Genomic DNA, 18,840 nt, shown 5'->3' with positions numbered 1-18,840 from the left:
AGAGAGCTAGATGCATTGATTCGTATGGATGAAGCAGAGTCTGGTAAGGTTGGAGAATGTAGTTAATGAGATATGTAAGGAAAATAAGTTAAGAAAATTTACTGATTTGCTGGTTGTAGGTGTAATCATCATTTTCACATGTATTTTGTTCATGTTGGTGTAATGATTTACACGGGTACTTGTTGTTTTCTTATCATGTATGTTGTTTTGTTTTGGTCTCTCACGGGTATTACATGTATTTTGACTACGGACGTGTTGGTCTCTGTCACGGGTACTTGTTGTTGGTGTAATCATGTATGTTCTTTTGTTTTGGTCTCTCACGGGTTACAAACTGGAACTCCACTATATATATGATAACTCACACCAAACACGACCAAACCAACAACACAAGTCATTTCTTTATCTTCCTTTCTTCATAACCAAAGTAGCAACTCATTTCATCAAATAAGATCAAAGCAACAAAATACTCTCGCTCTCTTCCTTTAACTTCCATTCTCTTCTTCTCTCTTTAATACAAAGTCATTTCTTCATTTCTTTTCCTTTCTCTTGAAATGGGATCATCTTCAAACCATTATCATTACCATGGAGATGATGATCACTATCACTACCAAGCAGATGATAGTGATCATTTTGATGCTTATTTAGAAAATATTTATGATGTCTCCCAAAATATCCCCGAACCAAACCAGCCACAAGAAAGGATTTTTATCGAGCGAAACCGGGAAGAAGGCCACAATAATCTTTGGAATGATTATTTTAGTGACACTCCCACATATCCAGAATATTTATTCCGGCAACGGTTTCGCATGCACAAGCCACTGTTCATGCGAATTGTGCAACGTCTCTCTACCGAAATCCAATATTTCCGCCAAAGCCAGGATGCAACCGGACGTGCTGGTCTTTCACCTATACAAAAATGTACTGCAGCAATTCGTCAATTGGCATATGGTACTTCGTCTGACAGTGTTGACGAGTATGTCCGAATTGGTGCTTCGACAGCTCGAGAATGTTTGCACGAATTTACCGCCGGCATCATCCAAGTGTTTGGAGATGAATACTTAAGACGTCCTACACAGGAGGATCTACAAAGACTACTCTTTCAGAATGAACAGCGTGGATTTCCCGGGATGATTGGTAGCATTGACTGTATGCATTGGGGGTGGAAGAATTGTCCCACGGCTTGGAAAGGCATGTATTCACGGTCAACCGGAAAACCTACAATTGTGTTGGAAGCAGTAGCTTCGTATGACCTCTGGATATGGCATGCCTTTTTTGGAGCTCCAGGTACTATGAACGATCTTAATATTCTTGATCGATCTAATGTTTTTGATGACATAATAACCGGTCAAGCTCCGGAAGTCAACTTTGTTGTCAACGGAAGGGAGTACAACTTGGCGTACTATCTCACTGATGGTATTTATCCAAATTGGGCAACTTTTATTCAATCAATCCGACTTCCACAAGGTAGGAAAAAATCTCTCTTTTCTAAAAAACAAGAAGCTGTTAGGAAAGATGTTGAGCGTGCCTTTGGAGTCTTGCAAGCTAGATTCGCCGTTATTAAAAATCCGTCTCGTTTATGGGATAAAAACAAAATGGCAAATGTAATAAGATCATGCATAATACTCCATAATATGATTGTCGAAGACGAACGACATACATACAGTTACCGAAACATTATTTCTGAATTTCAACACGGAGAACATGTGGATCAAACATTTACCGTTGGTGCCGCCGGTGTGGGTTCAAATATCAGCAGTACGATTACTCGTCAAACAAGACTTCGGGATAAACAAGCTCATGATCAACTAAAACATGATTTGATTGAGCATATTTGGACAAACTTTGGACATCTTCCGGATAATGAAGTTTGATTTTAAAATTTCTATGAGTTGAATAAAATGTTTGTTTTGGTTTTGATGTTTTTATGTTATATTTTTAATGTTATTAATTTCTAAATTGTATGTTTTTGTATTTTCTTTCTTTAAATAATTAATCTTTAAACTTTCAAAATAATATTATTTTATTTGGGGGACCAAACCCAAATACACACCAATGCTCCTACTAAAAATAAGAAACCCTCAAAATATTAGTATTAAATGTGGGGGACCAAAAAAAGTCCCACACCATTGTGGATGGTCTAAGCGCTGTGTCAACCTCTTTCCTCTTAACCAATCAAATTCGCCCTTCACCTTTACACGGCTGGTTCTCCCTCTCTTTATCGCGGCGACGGCGACGGCGACGGCGACGGAAAATACGGCGACTGGTACATTATGTTGAAGCTTTGGAGATGGTACCAGCGATGCTTGACGGTTCATCCAGTGAAAACTCAGGTCATCAGTTCTGGATTTCTTTGGGGATTCGGCGATGTCATCGCTCAATACATCACTCACTCCACTGCCAAAACTCGTCTTCTTCGTCTCACCGTTAGTCATTTCTCCCGATCTCCCTCTCTCTCTCCCTCTCTCCCTCTGACCTTCGATTTTAGTTTCTTTCAAATTGGGGATTCTCTTCCGATTCTTATAACTGTTTCGTGTTTTTTTTGGTGTTGATTTTGCTGAAATTAGTTTAGGTTCGTGAATCTACATCTCGATATCTCTGGGTTTCATGATGTTTCGTATAGATTGATTTGATTCCTGTGCAATCAGTGTATTTGGGACATTTCACTGAATCGGTTAGTGTTTGAATCAAATGTATTGATTGAAGCAGCTCGTCCTTAGACCTTGATGCTATTTTTGGAGCTTTCTTGCTTTACATCTTTCAAGGATTAGGTCATTCGTATAACAGCACTTGGATTCATTTGTTGGTTGACGATTAGAAACTTGCATTTACTTGTTTTCTGAGATCCCATGATTGTGTTACTGTTAACCTAATGGCTTTGTCCAACAATCAGAGACGTTTTAGTGCTTAGGCCAGAAGATTGTGGGCACTACAGCTTCAGTTTTCTTTTTTCAAAGCTTGAAACAGCTCAAAAGAGGGATTTTATGGTGATAGGTATACTTAAAAGATAATCGTGGAGCCAATGTGATTTTGTACATTGTATTATCACTCACTATTTTGGTACATTGGTACAGATGTTCATGCTGTAATGTATTTATTTCTTGATTAGCAACTTTAGCCTATTGCTTACCTTCTATGGAATCATGAGATGTTTTATAGCTGTGACACCTTATGCTGCGAAACAACCTTTAGAATTCAAGAAACCACTAACTAAGCTCAGAGTCATTTGGTACTTTGAGATGTTTTCTGGCTTATACCTTGATATTCGTTTTCCTTTAGAGGTGCATGGTATGTAGAAATCTGTTTCCCATTTTGAAAGATGATATCTATTTAAGGTTTGCCAATATATATTGCTTAGTTTTTGGCTATATCTCGGGACTCTATTGACCTACCTTTGCTCCAGCACTAAAACAGTGTTCAATATTAACAGGAAACAAATAAAGATGGTGACACAAATGCAGAATTCAAGGTCAACTGGAAGCGAGTAGCTATCACGAGCATGTTTGGGTTTGGTTTCGTCGGACCTGTTGGCCACTTCTGGTTTGTTTTCTTTTGATCTCAGATCATTTAGTTGTAGCTTTTGTATAGCCTATGCTGTGTCTCACCTAATCCAACGACACCGAATCAGATACTGAGAAAGAGTGGTTTGTAGATAGATTGATAAACCTGATATTGTTCTATATTCGATTGCACAGGTACGAAGGCCTGGATAAATTCATAAAACTGAAGCTTCGATATGTGCCAAAGTCAACACGTTTTGTAGCTGCCAAAGTTGCAATGGATGGTCTTATCTTTGGGCCTATAGATCTACTGGTGTTCTTCACGTACATGGGATACGCCACAGGCAAGAACACAGCTGAAGTGAAAGAAGGACTCAAGAGGGATTTTCTTCCAGCTCTAGCTCTTGAAGGCGGAGCATGGCCGCTTCTTCAGATTGCAAACTTCAGATATGTTCCCGTGCAATACCAGTTGCTTTACGTCAATATCTTTTGCCTAGTAGACAGTGCTTTTCTCTCATGGGTCGAGCAACAGAAGGATGCAGCTTGGAAACAATGGTTTACTTCATTTCAACCACTGAAAGAACGAGGTGGCCACGGCGGAGTATGATCATTTTCCCAGTCAAAAACTCTGAATGAAAACAAAAACGAGTGTAATTGGCGATTTTCAATATCGAAAGTTGCCTAGGATACAGATTCTTGATCAAATATTATTTCGTTTCACAAGAATTTGGTACAAGTGAATAAATGTCTATTAGAATCGAATGAATGCAACAGGATATGGCTAAAGAAATGAGCTATGACCGCCTCCGAGTGGTACTCTTGGTAGAAACACTGCAGACGCCTCAAGGCATGAACAATAACTGAAACCAATAGCCTGAAAAGCACACAGGAAATAATCAATCTATGGTTTTGGAATTGTTAAATCTGACTAAAAAAATGGTTTAAAGATGGAAATTTCACATACAGGAACGCCAAGGAGTAATCCACAGTGACTGACCAAGACAGGTAGGCTTCTCCTTGCAGCGGCTGGGATAAACTTTAAGGACCTGAGAGCTTTTTGTGAGAATGACGTAGAATGATTTGTGTTCGAGCATCTTGAAAGCTCTGCTAGATATAGCCAGTCGGATTCAACCATGTGCCGAACCTCCACTGATGTAGCTGTCCTCACCGGACACTTTCCGCAGCCTGCTTCATCACATTGGTGGTCACTCAAGTTCCATCTGATGAGAAACCGGTTCATGAAGTAGAGATTTTGCCCTGGCCGAAGATGTACTTTATCCGTGGAAGATGCAATGTTGGTTCCATGGTCTGGTTCATCCACTGATTTCTCTTCTGTTTTAGTTATGAACCTACTGGTTTCATCCCTCTGCAGTAGACCGATGGTTGTATAGGTTGATTCACTGAGAAGACTAAGCTCTCTGGCTTTACTCAATACGGATTCAGATGCAACATCCAAAAACTGAACTTCAAACAATCTGCTTGGGGCCGCATGGTCTGAAATAGATTTTGCTTCTGATATAATTTTTCCAAGGTCATCAGATGTCGGATTTTTCTGAGTTTCATTGAAGCAAACGTTCAAGAGTTCTGTCTTCGACGGTAAAGGACAGTCAGCAGAACAGGAGACTATAACTTTTATACCCTTCGACCCTGGAGCCGGACTAAGGTTTCAACCAGCAGCTGTTAGAGATGTCTGAGTACCCCAAATGAAGCAAATGTCACTTAAAATGGTACAGAATAAAATCTAGAGGAGCAGAACAACATGAAAAATGATTACCCTGCTTGGAATTGCACGGATGTAATTCAAAAGCAACTTTGAAGTGTTTCCTCTGATTGGTCTTTGCCGTTGAGAGATAAACTGGAGTTTCAAAAGCAAAGAAGAGTCAAGAAAATACTCAAAGGAGATGATAAATTTACCAAAGGAAAAAACTCAAGATGTAACCACCTGCAGGACCGCAGCCAGATACTTCGAGAGGCTAATGTCTTTAACTCCAGAAGGATTTAGTTTCTCTAGATCAAGAATAGCATACCCTTTCTGCCAATAGCAACATCAAAACAGAGATGACTTTCCCTCTTAGCAAGTCAGAAACCGACTATCCATATGAGCTTTAAGCTTAAACTGCACAAGGCTCTTACATCTGTCACTGTTACAGTCTGATTGATTAAGTCTGTACAAACTTTATCGACAAATGAACGTGTTCTCCTACATTCAGAAATGACTGCTTGCAGCTCTGATTTGAAGTTACCTGAAAAGAAAAACAATAACTTATATTAGTCAATTAGTCTCACACATCACCATCAAGTTTTAGAGAACAAGTCCGGTTTGATGTTTTGATAGACTTGCCCGATTGTAGATTTCCTATTGATGTTCGAATCCTATTCCGAACAAACAACTGACTACGGTTAGTCGGATCCTCAACCCAATCTTGTCTACCCCATTGACATATCTGCTAGTAAACATTATAGAGTTAGTGACAACTGACAACAACCATAGAGCTATAAACGAGATTGAGTTTCTAGTTTCAAGAGAACCTTATACATGTCTTCCTTCCACAAATCCAGCAGCGGACGCACTAAGAAAATAGATCGGTTCTTCATATGTTTTGCATCTAACTGCAGATTTTGGGAGAAAATCTCTGAAGCAAACGCTGTCCCCGCAAGCCCAAGTACACCGCTACTACGAGATAACCTGAGAATGAATAACTCAGCCTGCATCCAACTTCAGACAACACTTCATGAACATCTCAATATGACACCTTTCCTTGTCTAAAGTCTCAAAGAGCCATTTACCTGGTCATCTGCATGATGAGCTATAAGCAAGACCTCAATCTGTTGTCGAAAGCAAACATTCGAAATCATTTGATACCTACAAAGAGGGAAATCAAATAAACACCAAGTTTCACATGTGATGATACAAATCAATGGAAAAAAAAAAAAAAAAAAAAAAACATTGTAAAACCTCATTTCACGAGCTGCTTCTTGCAAGTGACCAAGCTTTGGTCTACCATCAACCCAATCACAACTTGCAATCTCACATCTGATTCCTATAAATTCTCCACCAAGTTACTAAAACAGACTCAAAAAAAGAGGTGACATCTAATGTTCATACTTACCCATTTCAGAAACTCTGGAACACACAAGTTGAGCCTCATCTTTGCTCTCTTGTCTTAATCCATGATCCACAACTACAGCAACAAGTCCATCAATGAAACCATCTGACTTATTAACACAACCTAATCCTTCAGTTTTCCATTTAGCAGCTAGAACACAAAGCGCCATACTATCAGGACCACCTGAAACTCCCAAAGCTGAAACACACACAAAATTGTCAAAACATTAACCAATTGAATTGAAGGAACTATTGAAAAAGATTAATAATTTACCAATTCGGTGGTGAGGTTTAAGTCCTGCCATGGCCATTCTTCTATTGAAAAGCTCCGTATACCTCGTTTCATCCACCGTCTCGGGAACACATGTGTGTTTACAGAACAATCGGGAGAATTTTGGGTGGCGGGATTGAAACGGATACGAATAAGTGAAAAGGGTTTTAGTAGAAAAGGATAATGAAACCCTAGCAACAGAGTTCGAGAGTAAAGTCGAAGGCTTTCTTCCATTGGAGCATAGAGCTAGACCTCGCGCCATGATACGAACGAGCGAACTCACCGAGTTGTGTCACTCCCGAGTTGTGTTTTATTCACTTTCAAAATTTGCCTTTTTTAATTTGCTAAATAATCACTAAAGTCTTTTTTTTTTTGGCCCTATTAAATTTGTAATCTTGTGATTTAGTTAGACTTAATCATATTTTTAGCAGTACATGATTGAAATGGTTGTACTTGTATAATTAGAAGAATAAGAAATCAAATCACATATTCAACATTTCAACTCAAAACCAAGATACGAAAAAAAAAAAAAAAGAATGAAAGAATAATATAAAAATCAAGAATCAAGATCTCACAAACATCTAAAGAAGAAACCAAAGAAAAAAAAAGATGTATCATATCATCGTAGTGTAGATCAATTAGAGAAGAGTAGTAAGGCAATTTCCTCAAATCTTTACAGTTAATAGTAAAAAAAGAATCCAAAAAAAAAAAAAAACCCTGCAAATGTCCTCCCCTCTTAAAGAGAAGGTCCACTATAACCTTGACCAGGTCTTTTGATCTTCCCCATCTCCATTTCTCTTGTGGCTTGACCTTCACTGCTCGAGCCTGATGGGTACAGACCGTAGTCACTTGTTGGATTACTGTACTCTCCCGTTGTGCCGTAGTCTTGAGTTCCAAGTGCCATTTTCCTAAACTTCTTCATGTCATCGTTGTATTGGCTCGTGTCATAGTCAGTGCTTCCTCCATATGAACTGTAGACGTTGCTGTGACCTGGTCTCATCCCTTCGTTCAGATCAGACAGTGATACGTTTCCTTCTAAGGCGCGTACTATCTGCTCAGCAAAGTCACTCACTCCATTAGCATTATTTAACATGTTGAATGACTATATTTAGCAAAAGAGACAACAAAAGAAACTAATGTGAACTAGTCAGCTTTTATTCAACCGGTGTTGTCTAGGTACTATGGCTAGGCTATATATAAATATAATGGAAACCAAACCAAACGTTTTAAGTTACCTGGCTCATGCGAGGTCTACGGCGACCTGAATGGCGGACACAAGCTGCAGCACAAGCAACCATGCGAGCCATCTCCTCTTTGTCATACTCATTACCCATCTTTGGATCAGCCAAACCCTCAAAATCTCCTTCCTCAGATGCTCGGTTAAGCAATGGTCGTGCCTGTTCCACCATCAATCACACATAGCTTTTTGCTTCATTCCACAGTTAAAATTGTAAAATAAGTCAGAAGTTTAGATTATATGTAGTGATAGTAAGTACCCAGTCAACTAAGCTGTCATCTACATAGACATTTTTTGCATCAACAGGGCGCCTCCCGGTTATAAGCTCCAAAAGTACAACGCCAAATGAGAAGACGTCAGACTTCTCTGTGAGCTTTCCGCTTGCAGCATATTCTGGAGCCAAATACCTAAAATCCCAAAACCAAAAGTGTCAGAACTTGTACAATGATAAGGATCACATACATTGTGCAACTGCATAAATGTACATATTTAGTAGATTCAAGATGATCTTTACCCAAAGGTTCCCATCACACGTGTAGATACATGAGTGTTTGTATCAGAAGCAATCTTAGCAAGACCAAAGTCAGCAACCTGAAATATAGAAGAGCTTCTTCAGTGACACAAAATTACATAAACACCACACAAACATATTGAATAAAGATGATGTCACACCTTAGCTTCAAACTTGAAATCCATAAGTATATTTGCCGCCTTAATATCACGGTGAATGATTTTGGGATTGCCTGCATATATATATACATTTACATCATAAACAAACAAAGACTGTATTTATCAAACATCTGTACATAATTTTATAAGTTTCTAGACTTACAATCTTCATGAAGATATGAGAGTCCTTTAGCAGATCCAAGAGCAATCTTTAATCTAGTGCTCCATTCCATCGTAGGCCTTCCTTTCTCTATAACAAAATTCAATTCATCACTAATTGAAAAACAACAAAGCAATGTACTAAAAACCACAAGAAAGAGTTGAGTTTTTGTTCTAACCATGAAGGTGAAACTCAAGATTGTTGTTAGGAACAAACTCATAGACAAGTAATCTCTGAGCACCAGCCATGCAATAACCAATAAGAGAAACCAAATGCCTGTGGTGAACTCTGCTAATGATCTCAACCTCAGCTTGAAACTCTCTCTCTCCCTGACCACTCCCAGCCTTCAACTGTTTCACAGCAACTTCTTTCCCACTAGGCAATATACCTTTGTGCACGTACCCGAACCCGCCTTGTCCTAACAAATTAGCCTCAGAGAAGCCATTAGTAGCTCTTGACAGCTCCTCATAAGTGAAAGTGCTTTTGGAAAAGCCTAACACTAGCCCTGGAGATGGTGGAGGAAGCACCGGAAGATCCGAATAGTCAGAGCCGCCGCTGCTGCTCATGAATGCTGGTGGTGGTGGAGGCGGAGGAGGTTGTTGTCGTGGTGGAGAAGGAAGCTTAGGTGGTGGCAATGACGACACTACGTGGTTATCTGACGGCCGTGACGCGTTCTGTTGTTGCCAATACTGCTGCTGTCCACCGTAAGGTCCTCCAGCTGATAAACAAACATCAAAATCTCTGTAAATTCGTAGCAAGTTTGGATCTTTTCTACAAAACTAATCTCAGATTTGCGAAATTAGTATCGGAATTGAACATAATCATAGAGATGAGGAAGAACTATAAGTTAAAGATTGGATTTTTAATTTCGTAAAAATGAGATCTTTTGCGTTTTTTGCTACCTTTGGGACCAGGAGGAGCAGGTGGAGGAGGAACGTAGTAAGCAGCTTCATCATCGTATCGTCTTCTTCGTTTCTTCTTACAGAGAAGGCAAATCAGAGTCAGTACAACAAGCGCAACAACTCCACCAATGGCGATTCCGACCACCACTCCTGTTGATAAACCATCGGAGGAATCAGACGACGGCGAGTGGGAAGAGCCTGATGATGGGTTGTTGTTAGATGGAGTTCGAGGAGTAGGTCCTGAAGGATTGGTTGGTGGAGATGGAGGGCTTCGAGTGGTTGATCCAGGTGTGTTGGGAGAAGGAGGAGATGGAGTGATGGGAGCGGGGGGAGAAGGCTGGGGAAGAGGAGGAGTTGAAGATCCAGGAGAAGGAGGTAAAGGAGAAGAAGGAGGAGGAGAGGTTGAGTTAGTAGATGGCGGCGTAGGAGAAGGAGGAGGAGAAGAAGGAGGAGTTGTGGTTGGAGGTGGAGATAAAGCTGGAGGAGGAGTGGTGGTTGTTGAGTTTGTGGGAGGAGACGGTGGAGATGTGCCTGGAGACGGCGCTGAGGACATTTTTTGCTTCGATCTAATCAAATCAATAAAGAATCTTTCTTTCACGAGAAAGAAGAAGAAGAAGAAGAAGAGAATGTGAAAAAGAAGAGAATGTGAAAAAGAAGAGAGAGAGAGAGAGAGGTAGTGATCTGGTGCCACCGAGACTAGAAGAGAGAGTTTAGAGTTTTGGACAATGGAGTTATGTTTTTGTGTTCCATCAAAAAACACGACTCATCCGCGTTACTTCTTCTTTCTTCTCATTACCAAAAAAAAAAAACATATCCGCGTCAAAATTTAGTTTTGGTATGTTTTTTTAATTATTTGAATGTACGACAATTTAGAATTTATTATTTTTGACCAAAGAGAAAATACTTCTTTTCCAAATTACATTCAGTCATTAGAAAAACTTTTTTTTCTTTCCAATAGGTAATTTTATTTTGCTTAATTTTGAAGTGTCTGGATCGAGTTGAGGAACTGAATAAATTAGAACGTTACCTTTCAGTCTTTTTTTCTTTTGAAAAGGAAAAGTGGATATGTCGTTTGAGACAATCTACCTTTGCCTAATGAGATGTAGACTAAAAAAAATCTATGCATTTAATGAAAAAACACTGAATAATTCGGTTTTTATTGGACCAGTAAGAAGTAGAAACAATAATAAAGTTTAGATCCTCTTCCATATATTTTTTTGGGGGCTATTGATTCTCTTACGATCTTGACATAAGTGCATGAAATAGAACCACGTAAACATATTATGATGATGTGCAGAAAAAAAAAAACTTTACTATGTTACCAAATTAGAACTGCTATAATGGTCAAAGTTATTAACTACATAACTTAAAGCAATTTAAGAGAAGCTATTTTATTTAGTCAGCTCATAAAAAAAAAAAAGTCAGCTCATAAATTAGGCAATAAGACTTTTAATAGTATAAAATTTCATTACATATTTTCTTATTATAGAATATATAAATTAATATCCTCTCATATTTTCTCATAGTATAAGATTGACAATGCGTAAATTAATATTTTTGAATGTGTGGAAAAATAGTTGGGATTCTTCTACTTGCTCCAAAGCAAAGGAAGACACAGCTGGAGTGCACTAGCACAAATTCAAGGGCCAAGGCCACCTATTACATTGACGTTTCCTCTAATTTATTACCATTATGTTAAACCACAAATACTCCATTAAAACTTGATTTAAGGTTCTTAGCAACACGTCAATTATGGCCAGTCCAGATAATGTTTTTGCACTTCAGGTAATAATAGTAATATAGTATAAGTTGATGAAAATATTAATCATTGTATTGGGTCAATGGTCCTATCATTCGATTTTTAATGTTAGTTTATGTAAACAACCGACGACACACGCCAAATCTAAGGATAAAATTACAAATTCAACGCGGCGTAATTGCGGTGTGATTTGTTAAATTAGTATAGTCAAGTTTTATTTATACATGTATGCCAGAGATATTTTGGTTCGCATATAACTGAGCTGATTTGATTTTCAATAAAATATTCAAATAACTTTTTATATTCATTTTTCTGTATTTTTATTTATTCATTTAGTAGCCAAATTGAAGCATATGTTGTAAGTCAAATAATAACGTCGCCAAGTGGACAAAATTATAGTGATTTTGAGAGTAGGACTTCAAAATTATTATTTGAAGTCAATTTGAAAAAGATGATTTTACGTTTTAAACATGATATTATTGTGAACATCAAAAAAGATTATGTTCAAGATATAGAACTTCCACAATTTATATATATATATATATATAAAGAAATGTACGCTAAATATATAACATGAAAAGGTGGTAAAGTCTCATATTATAATATTAAAAAACTCTCAATATCATAAAGTTATAATACCAAATTTTATTTTTTGAGATGGCCGAGGTGGTCATGGACACCGATCATGGCGAATAGTCCCAAAGTAAGAATGTATCCAAATCCAATGGCTCTTCTCTTCATCATCTACTTATGTTGTCTAGTACCAACTAGATTAAGTGGTAGCTTAAATCGATTGTCCCAAAATGATTATAACTTTATATCGTTTTCTTCGCAATTTTTGTTTTATGTCTCATATTTTGCTTGTGATATTCATAGGAAACAAATATGAAGCAGTAATACAGTAACCATGAAAAATTGGTTTCTAGTGTAGGTGGACGGTGAACCTTGTAAGAAGGGAGATAAGAGTCTAATTCTATTGGTTGGGCATGTGTGTCTTGGGTTGTGCCTTTGTGTGGAGGGGATAACTTGTCTTTGTCACGAGAGGAATGAGTGAAATAAGAAAAATGATCATATATTGCAAAGTCATACAAAAGATTTATTTAGAGGAGAAATAAAAATCAAAATTTCCCCCAAAAATTTAAAATCAACTAATATCTTAGTTGTGTGAAAAAATCTTTTTAAAAACGTATAAGTGGGGTTACGAGATAATAATAGAAAAGTAAGGGTGTCACATGGGGACATTATGATTATTTGGTATAACAATTATGAACATGATTTGTGGCATGACATTCGCAGTTCATAATTTGTGGCATGACATTCGCTGGTCTCTCACCTTTTTTTTTTTTTGTTAACTGATTTTGTTTATATTATATATCGAATGCTCAAGGCAAAAAGAGTAATATAAAAGATTGAGCTAACAGAAATTCCTGATACACAGATCAGTAGAAAGAAGACGAAAACTACAACCACTTCTTTCTATACTCTTTTCTACAAAAATTTTGCCCCAAAAAACCAATCCCCAAGATCCATCTTAGCCAAAAGAGGACAAAGTTTCCTCCTCAAGAACTGTCATCATCCAGAGAGAATAAGAGACTGCAACATATAATTGTACTCTTAATTCCCGGGTAACACTTTGAGCAATGAAACCACCTCTATTGTCTTTTTCTGCTTCAAACTCCACAGCTCAACCACTAATACACCTTAGAACCTTCAATAATTCCATTGCTTGAAATTTGAAAGAAGGCCACGCTTTTGGCCTATTCAACACTCCAACTATAGTTTTATCTTGAATGGCGAAAACTACATTTGATAGTTTGTGACTAAACATACTTTCCATCGCCCATAGCGTAACTTTTAGGACCCCTTCCTCCTTGTTTATGAGGTTAGAGAAACATCTCCTCCTGTGTAGCAAAACCTCACCTCTATCATTTCTAACCACCCAAGCTCCACCAGCCATAGCATTCCTCTTAGACCAAGAGAAACCCACATTACATTTTAGCCAACTCTCAGGAGGACGCGACCACTGGCCTGAAAGAACCAATCCCTCACGATCTGCAGAGCTTTGAATGAAGTGGTTATTACCCGATCGAGCTCCTGAATCGGTTTCCACCTCTTGAGCCTGAAACCATTCATCAACATCTTCATATATTTTTTCCTTTGAAGCCATCAGTGAAAACAAATTTCCTTCAAAGCAGAGAGAATTTCTATTCTTCCAAATTCGCCAAACTATCCAAGGAAAACTTTTTCTTAAAACCGCAGGCCAGTCATAATTTTTCCGGTTGTGTAATAAGTGATACACATTTGAAAAAATTGATCCAGCATAAAAACCATCCTCAGGAGAAGGATATTCAGATAAAGCCCATACCTGTCTAGCATAAGGACAAGTGAATAGAATGTGGTTGATAGTCTCTCCTTCTTCCCCACACACTTGGCACCTCTCATCGCCTACCATTCCCCTTTTACTAAGAGCACTCGCAACCGGTAGAGCACCGCTTAAAGCTTTCCATAAGAAGATCTTTATTTTAGGATCAGTTTGAATGCTCCATATCTCTGCTTTTAGGAAATTTAGGGATGGCTGTTTCTGACTCCATCCTCACTTGAGATTTAGAGGATTGAGCTGCAAACCAATAACCTGATTTTACCGTATACTCTCCACTTTTGTTATATTTCCAAACCTGGTAATCCTTGTGCTCTCTGATCGGCTTGATGTTTTTAATTCTGATTATATCCTGGGGAAAGAAATGCTCCTCCAAAATATCAGGATCCCAATCTCCTGAGATTGGATCTATCAAGTCTTTAACTTTCAAGCCAACATTAAACAGGATGTTTTTCCTCCAAGGAGCTCGCATACCATAGTCATTGATCCACGGTTCGGTCCAGACAAACATTGATTCACCATCTCCAACCTTTTTTTCCAAACCTTCTTGTAATAACTCCCTTCCGAACAAGATACTACGCCAACCAAAAGATGGTCTTGACGACAGACTAGCCTCCATGAAATTAGCATTTGGGTAATACCTGCTCTTCAGGATTTTGGACAGGAGACACTCTTCGAATTGGATAAGTCTCCAAGCTTGTTTGGTCAAAAGAGCTTGATTAAAGGTTTTTATATCTTTGAAACCAAGCCCACCATTCTGTTTTGGGAGACAAATTTTTTCCCAGCTCACCCAATGTGTTTTCCTTGAATGCTCATTTGAACTCCACCAAAAGTCAGACATGACACTTGACAGATTATCACAAGTTGTTACCGGTAGTTTGAAACAAGACATTGCAAACACAAGCATTGCAAGGGCAACCGATTTCAGAAGCATTTCTTTGCCACCCTGAGATAAATGTCGTGAGTACCAACCTGACATCTTCCCTTTAACTCTATCTTTCAGATAATTAAGCATATCAACTTTTGATCCACTGAAGCATTCTGGAAGGCCTAAATAACACCAGCACCTCCCTCACTGAAAATCCCCATCCTTTGTTGAATCAAAGTTTTGATAGGACCAACCACTTTTGTACCAAAAGTAATTGAAGACTTTGAAAGATTTATGATATGACCTGTTGCATTTCCATATCTGGTTAGTATTTGTTGGATCATTTCTGCTTGCTCCAAAGAAGCTTTGCACAAAAACAAATTGTCGTCTGCAAACAACAAATGATTGACCGATGGACCATTCTCAGAAAAGGAGATTCCTTCTATCTTGCCTTCCTCTTGTGCTTTATTCAACAAAAAAGTTAAACCTTCGGTGCACATCACAAACAGAAACGGGGATAAGGGGTCTCCTTGCCTCAACCCTCTTTGTGGATTTATCATGCCATACGGTTGATCGTTAATTAAAACAGAGTAAGTAACTGTAGAAACACATATCATCACCCACTCTATCCAAACCACATGAAAACCCAATGCCACCAGTAAGGACCTCAAATAACTACATTCAACCCGATCATACGCTTTTGACATATCTGATTTTATAGCCATGAATTCACTAGATATGACTGGGTGAAACCTCAAGCTGTGAACTAATCCATGGGCTACTAGAATGTTGTCAGTGATCAACCTATCTCCAAGAATGCACCAGCGATCCCTTCTTCCAATACCTATTCTTGATATTCTCTCCCAAACTTCACTTATGTTGCTCTTATTTGGATTACCATACACGCACGAAACAAAGAAATTTTGTGCCCCAAACTGCACATGTACATCTAAAAGGTTCTTGTCAAAGAACTTGAAGTCCAGTTTTATATTGTTCTTCCAAAAGAGAGCCAGTCCACCACATTTACCAATGGGATCAACTGTAAAAACTCTATCATATCCTAACCATTCTTGCAGGTCTACTAATACATCTCTTCTATTCATTGTCTCCATCAAGAATAACATCTCTGGGAAATGTTTTTTACGCATTTCTTTGAGACGAGGAATCACCAAATCATGAGACCATCCCAATCCTTGGAAATTACAGCTCATTATGCTCATTGGAGTTTAGGCAATCCCCCCCTTTGGGAACCTCTTTGGGATTAAGCTTTGTTGATTTAGCAGTGCTTGTTCCCACAATGTCTGCTTTTCTTTTCTCTTTCAAACCTATGTTTGGACCCTGTTTCAAATCAATAACAGCTTCAAATTGGCCTGAAACGTTTGGCTTGAGTTTCCTTGTAGCTTTAGACGGTCTCTTCCTTGCCTTTTGAAATTTCATGACAGTCCCGGAACGTCCAACCTCGAAAAAGCCAGGCCTATAAACCGTCGGACTGACTTGAAAAGGTTGGGACAGAGTGAGGAAACTGCCTCCTGAACTCGTTGACTCTGAAACACAAGCCTTTATTGAACCATGATTATCTCCATTTAATATGGCATCAGACACTATTATTACTGGTCTTGTAGGAGAGGAGCTTGAGCTTTCAAAACCAAAGACGAACCTTTTCCCTTTGTTCACTTCAGGATGAAAGATTGGAGGAGGTTCTAGACGGAGAACGGATTATTTAGCAGTCGGGTCTTTTTCCACTTCACCAACTGTCTTCTTTACACGCTCCCTTTTAATCATAAGCTCGTCAGCGTTACCTATCCTCAGATATTGCCTCATACCTTCGAGAACTTCTGGTGCTATACGCTGTCTTCCAGAATTTGGATCAATCCCTACTTGTTCTTCTGATAGGACACCAAAAAGAGGATCAGAAGGCTTTAAAACTGGAGCTTGTTTGGGTTTTTCGATAGAACCACCCGCTTTTTTTGCATCTTCGATTTTTTGTTGTTGTAAAAGGATAAGAGGACACATGTCCTTCTCATGAGTGAGCCTCTGACACTCAAAGCAGCGTTTCTGTATCCTTTCATATTCAAAATTAACCGAAGTGGTACCACCATTCTTGATGGAAACTGCCTTTGATCTTCGGAGTGGTCTAGATACATCAAACATTACCTTGACCCTTATAAATTCTTGGACTTGAGGCTCGTCGGGATCAAAAGCAACCTCCAAGACTTGACCGATGATTTCCCCAAGAGCCATCAACGCTTGTTTGGTGTAAAAGTTTATCTGTAATTTCCAGATCTGAATCCACAGAGGCACAAATTGGAGATAGTTGTCGGGAGGGAATTCATACCACCTGTCGATAACCAAAGCCTACTGATTGTAAGTCTGTACCCCTTTATCAAGAACTTTTTGAAGGTCATTTTCGTACTTGAATATAAACTGAAATCTTTCTCTCGATAAAGCTATGCCTCTAACTCTTCCAATATTTTGCCACTTCTTGGGCATATCTTTGATTAGATGATTCAGAGTGCGACCCACCAGACTGATTGTGTTTCTTTCGCAGGATGAGAATTCGAGAAGATCGGACATTTCAAACGGAACATCTTCGTCGTCTTTGAGTGACATATCCATAAGCATTTTGTCCATTGCGGAAGACATGACTGAAGCTGGATGATAGCACCAATTCCGAATTCAAATCTCGCTTTCTCAAAAAAGCGCTAACTTTTGTTCTCTCTTTTGTAGATCTACTTTTAGAAAAATAAAACAGTGAAAGCTGGATGAACAGAGCTGAAAAAAGGTGTTTTCCATACTAAGATTCTAGTCTTCAAACTAGTAAAAGACACTAAATGAAATAGAGTATTCTAAGGCCAAAAGAGGGAAAATCCTGATGTTTCAACAATCACCGATCTCTCACCTTCTTATATTCTCTTTTTTGTGTGTGTGTTTTCCTTTACAGAAACTAAAGCTGTCAACACCCAAATTACAAGAAATAAAAAGAAAGAAAAACATACACACAAGCTTACGATAAATCCTAAGTCCTAACTCTCCCTTGGTCATGTCGCCCCGTTTACCCTATTTAGCATCGGTCCAGTCAGTTTTGGCCTTTTCCACAATTTGTAGTTGTTTATAGAAAAGTGCTCTTTAAAAAAAAAGAAAAGAAAACAAAAAATTGAGAAGACCATTCTATGATCTGCGAAACTACATTTATTGGAAACTGTTACCGTATGTTTGAAAGAATAAAGTATGCATAAACAATTTCTAATGATATTTAATTGTTATTCCGATAATTTTTTCCGCCTTTTGAGATTAGTGTGACTAATCGTTGGATGAGAACTATAAACATTGAAGATAATATAAAAAGACAAAAAAAAAAATATCACTTAGACACTTATAATAATTAAAAACGACAACAGAAGAAGAGGTATTAACACTTTTTAGATAAGTTCAATGTTGAAGAAAACGCTATATTTTCATTAGGCAGTGATCCAACACCTAGCGCCTAAAACACCTAATTGGAATCTAGACGGTTTTAAGCGTTTTACGTGTTTACACTATAAACTAATATATATTTGATATTATATACATAATTATACAAAATATGTATAAGAATAAGAAATTATTAAATCAAAAACAATACAATAGATAAAAACATTATTTCAATTCATTTTAAATAATATATTAAACATTTATAATTATGTTTATAGAAATAAACCTTATAAATTTTAAATTTGTGCAATTAAAATTTTTAAAATACACTAAAATGATGATACTACAATTTTAGGCGGTCAAAGCGGTCGTTGTTGGGCATAATTTTAATCATATAAATTATAATAGATAAATATTATTATAATTGTGATATATTATATAATTAATAGAGAATTATGCATTTTCTAGAACATTGAGTTAATATCGACCGTAACGGTAAACAATGAGTCAATACCGGCCGTAACGGTAAGCATCAAGCCAATATGAGCCGTAACGACAAACATCAAGCCAATATGGGCCGTAA

General features: G+C 37.9%; 4 protein-coding genes and 1 pseudogene across 5 annotated transcripts; 1 reads left to right on the top strand and 4 right to left on the bottom strand.

Moving 5' to 3' along the window:
* Window positions 1–2,048: 2,048 nt before the first annotated feature.
* Window positions 2,049–4,259, top strand: LOC104766386 (uncharacterized). Its single transcript, XM_087500600.1, has 3 exons — window positions 2,049–2,423; window positions 3,428–3,537; window positions 3,693–4,259. Exons 1-3 carry the CDS (start codon window positions 2,271–2,273, stop codon window positions 4,102–4,104), a joined length of 675 nt encoding a protein of 224 aa, XP_087356726.1. The 5' UTR covers window positions 2,049–2,270; the 3' UTR covers window positions 4,105–4,259.
* LOC104766387 (uncharacterized) lies at window positions 4,131–7,208 on the bottom strand (annotated as a pseudogene). The gene is made up of 10 exons (XR_015590552.1): window positions 6,878–7,208; window positions 6,608–6,802; window positions 6,454–6,538; window positions 6,285–6,360; window positions 6,027–6,203; window positions 5,839–5,941; window positions 5,631–5,740; window positions 5,272–5,529; window positions 4,462–5,187; window positions 4,131–4,371 (listed from the first exon to the last, which is right to left on the bottom strand). The product of XR_015590552.1 is annotated as an uncharacterized LOC104766387 (transcript).
* A 264-nt stretch (window positions 7,209–7,472) lies between these two features.
* On the bottom strand, window positions 7,473–10,832 carry LOC104766385 (proline-rich receptor-like protein kinase PERK1). Its single transcript, XM_087500598.1, has 8 exons — window positions 9,843–10,832; window positions 9,119–9,658; window positions 8,944–9,030; window positions 8,784–8,854; window positions 8,626–8,702; window positions 8,371–8,518; window positions 8,110–8,271; window positions 7,473–7,925 (listed from the first exon to the last, which is right to left on the bottom strand). The coding sequence occupies exons 1-8, from the start codon at window positions 10,393–10,395 to the stop codon at window positions 7,611–7,613; spliced, it is 1,953 nt and encodes a 650-aa protein (XP_087356724.1). The 5' UTR covers window positions 10,396–10,832; the 3' UTR covers window positions 7,473–7,610.
* Window positions 10,833–12,985: 2,153 nt separating this feature from the next.
* On the bottom strand, window positions 12,986–17,087 carry LOC147920551 (uncharacterized). The gene is made up of 2 exons (XM_087500601.1): window positions 13,967–17,087; window positions 12,986–13,720 (listed from the first exon to the last, which is right to left on the bottom strand). The coding sequence occupies exon 1, from the start codon at window positions 17,085–17,087 to the stop codon at window positions 16,563–16,565; it is 525 nt and encodes a 174-aa protein (XP_087356727.1). The 3' UTR covers window positions 12,986–13,720; window positions 13,967–16,562.
* LOC147920552 (uncharacterized) lies at window positions 13,286–14,053 on the bottom strand. The gene has a single exon (XM_087501132.1). The coding sequence runs from the start codon at window positions 14,051–14,053 to the stop codon at window positions 13,286–13,288; it is 768 nt and encodes a 255-aa protein (XP_087357258.1).
* Window positions 17,088–18,840: the final 1,753 nt, after the last annotated feature.

This window comes from Camelina sativa, chromosome 19, assembly GCF_030686135.1.
Source record: "Camelina sativa cultivar CO46 ecotype springtype chromosome 19, ASM3068613v1".
NCBI lineage: Eukaryota > Viridiplantae > Streptophyta > Magnoliopsida > Brassicales > Brassicaceae > Camelina > Camelina sativa.
The sequence above is the reverse complement of the archived record's forward strand: the minus strand, read 5'-3'. Positions and strand labels throughout refer to the sequence as shown.

What these genes read in the sequence shown, in the direction of transcription:
- LOC104766386 (XM_087500600.1), top strand. Translation starts at nt 2,271, where the DNA reads ATGTTGAAGCTTTGGAGATGGTACCAGCGATGCTTGACGGTTCATCCA. An exon ending in CTCGTCTTCTTCGTCTCACC is followed by an intron (nt 2,424 to 3,427) that starts GTTAGTCATTTC and finishes CAATATTAACAG; the next exon opens with GAAACAAATAAAGATGGTGA. An exon ending in GGACCTGTTGGCCACTTCTG is followed by an intron (nt 3,538 to 3,692) that starts GTTTGTTTTCTT and finishes TCGATTGCACAG; the next exon opens with GTACGAAGGCCTGGATAAAT.
- LOC104766385 (XM_087500598.1), bottom strand. Translation starts at nt 10,395, where the DNA reads ATGTCCTCAGCGCCGTCTCCAGGCACATCTCCACCGTCTCCTCCCACA. An exon ending in CGTGTGATGGGAACCTTTGG is followed by an intron (nt 8,519 to 8,625) that starts GTAAAGATCATC and finishes TTGGGATTTTAG; the next exon opens with GTATTTGGCTCCAGAATATG. An exon ending in ATGACAGCTTAGTTGACTGG is followed by an intron (nt 8,272 to 8,370) that starts GTACTTACTATC and finishes ATGGTGGAACAG; the next exon opens with GCACGACCATTGCTTAACCG.
- LOC147920552 (XM_087501132.1), bottom strand. Translation starts at nt 14,053, where the DNA reads ATGGTAGGCGATGAGAGGTGCCAAGTGTGTGGGGAAGAAGGAGAGACT.
- LOC147920551 (XM_087500601.1), bottom strand. Translation starts at nt 17,087, where the DNA reads ATGGCTCTTGGGGAAATCATCGGTCAAGTCTTGGAGGTTGCTTTTGAT.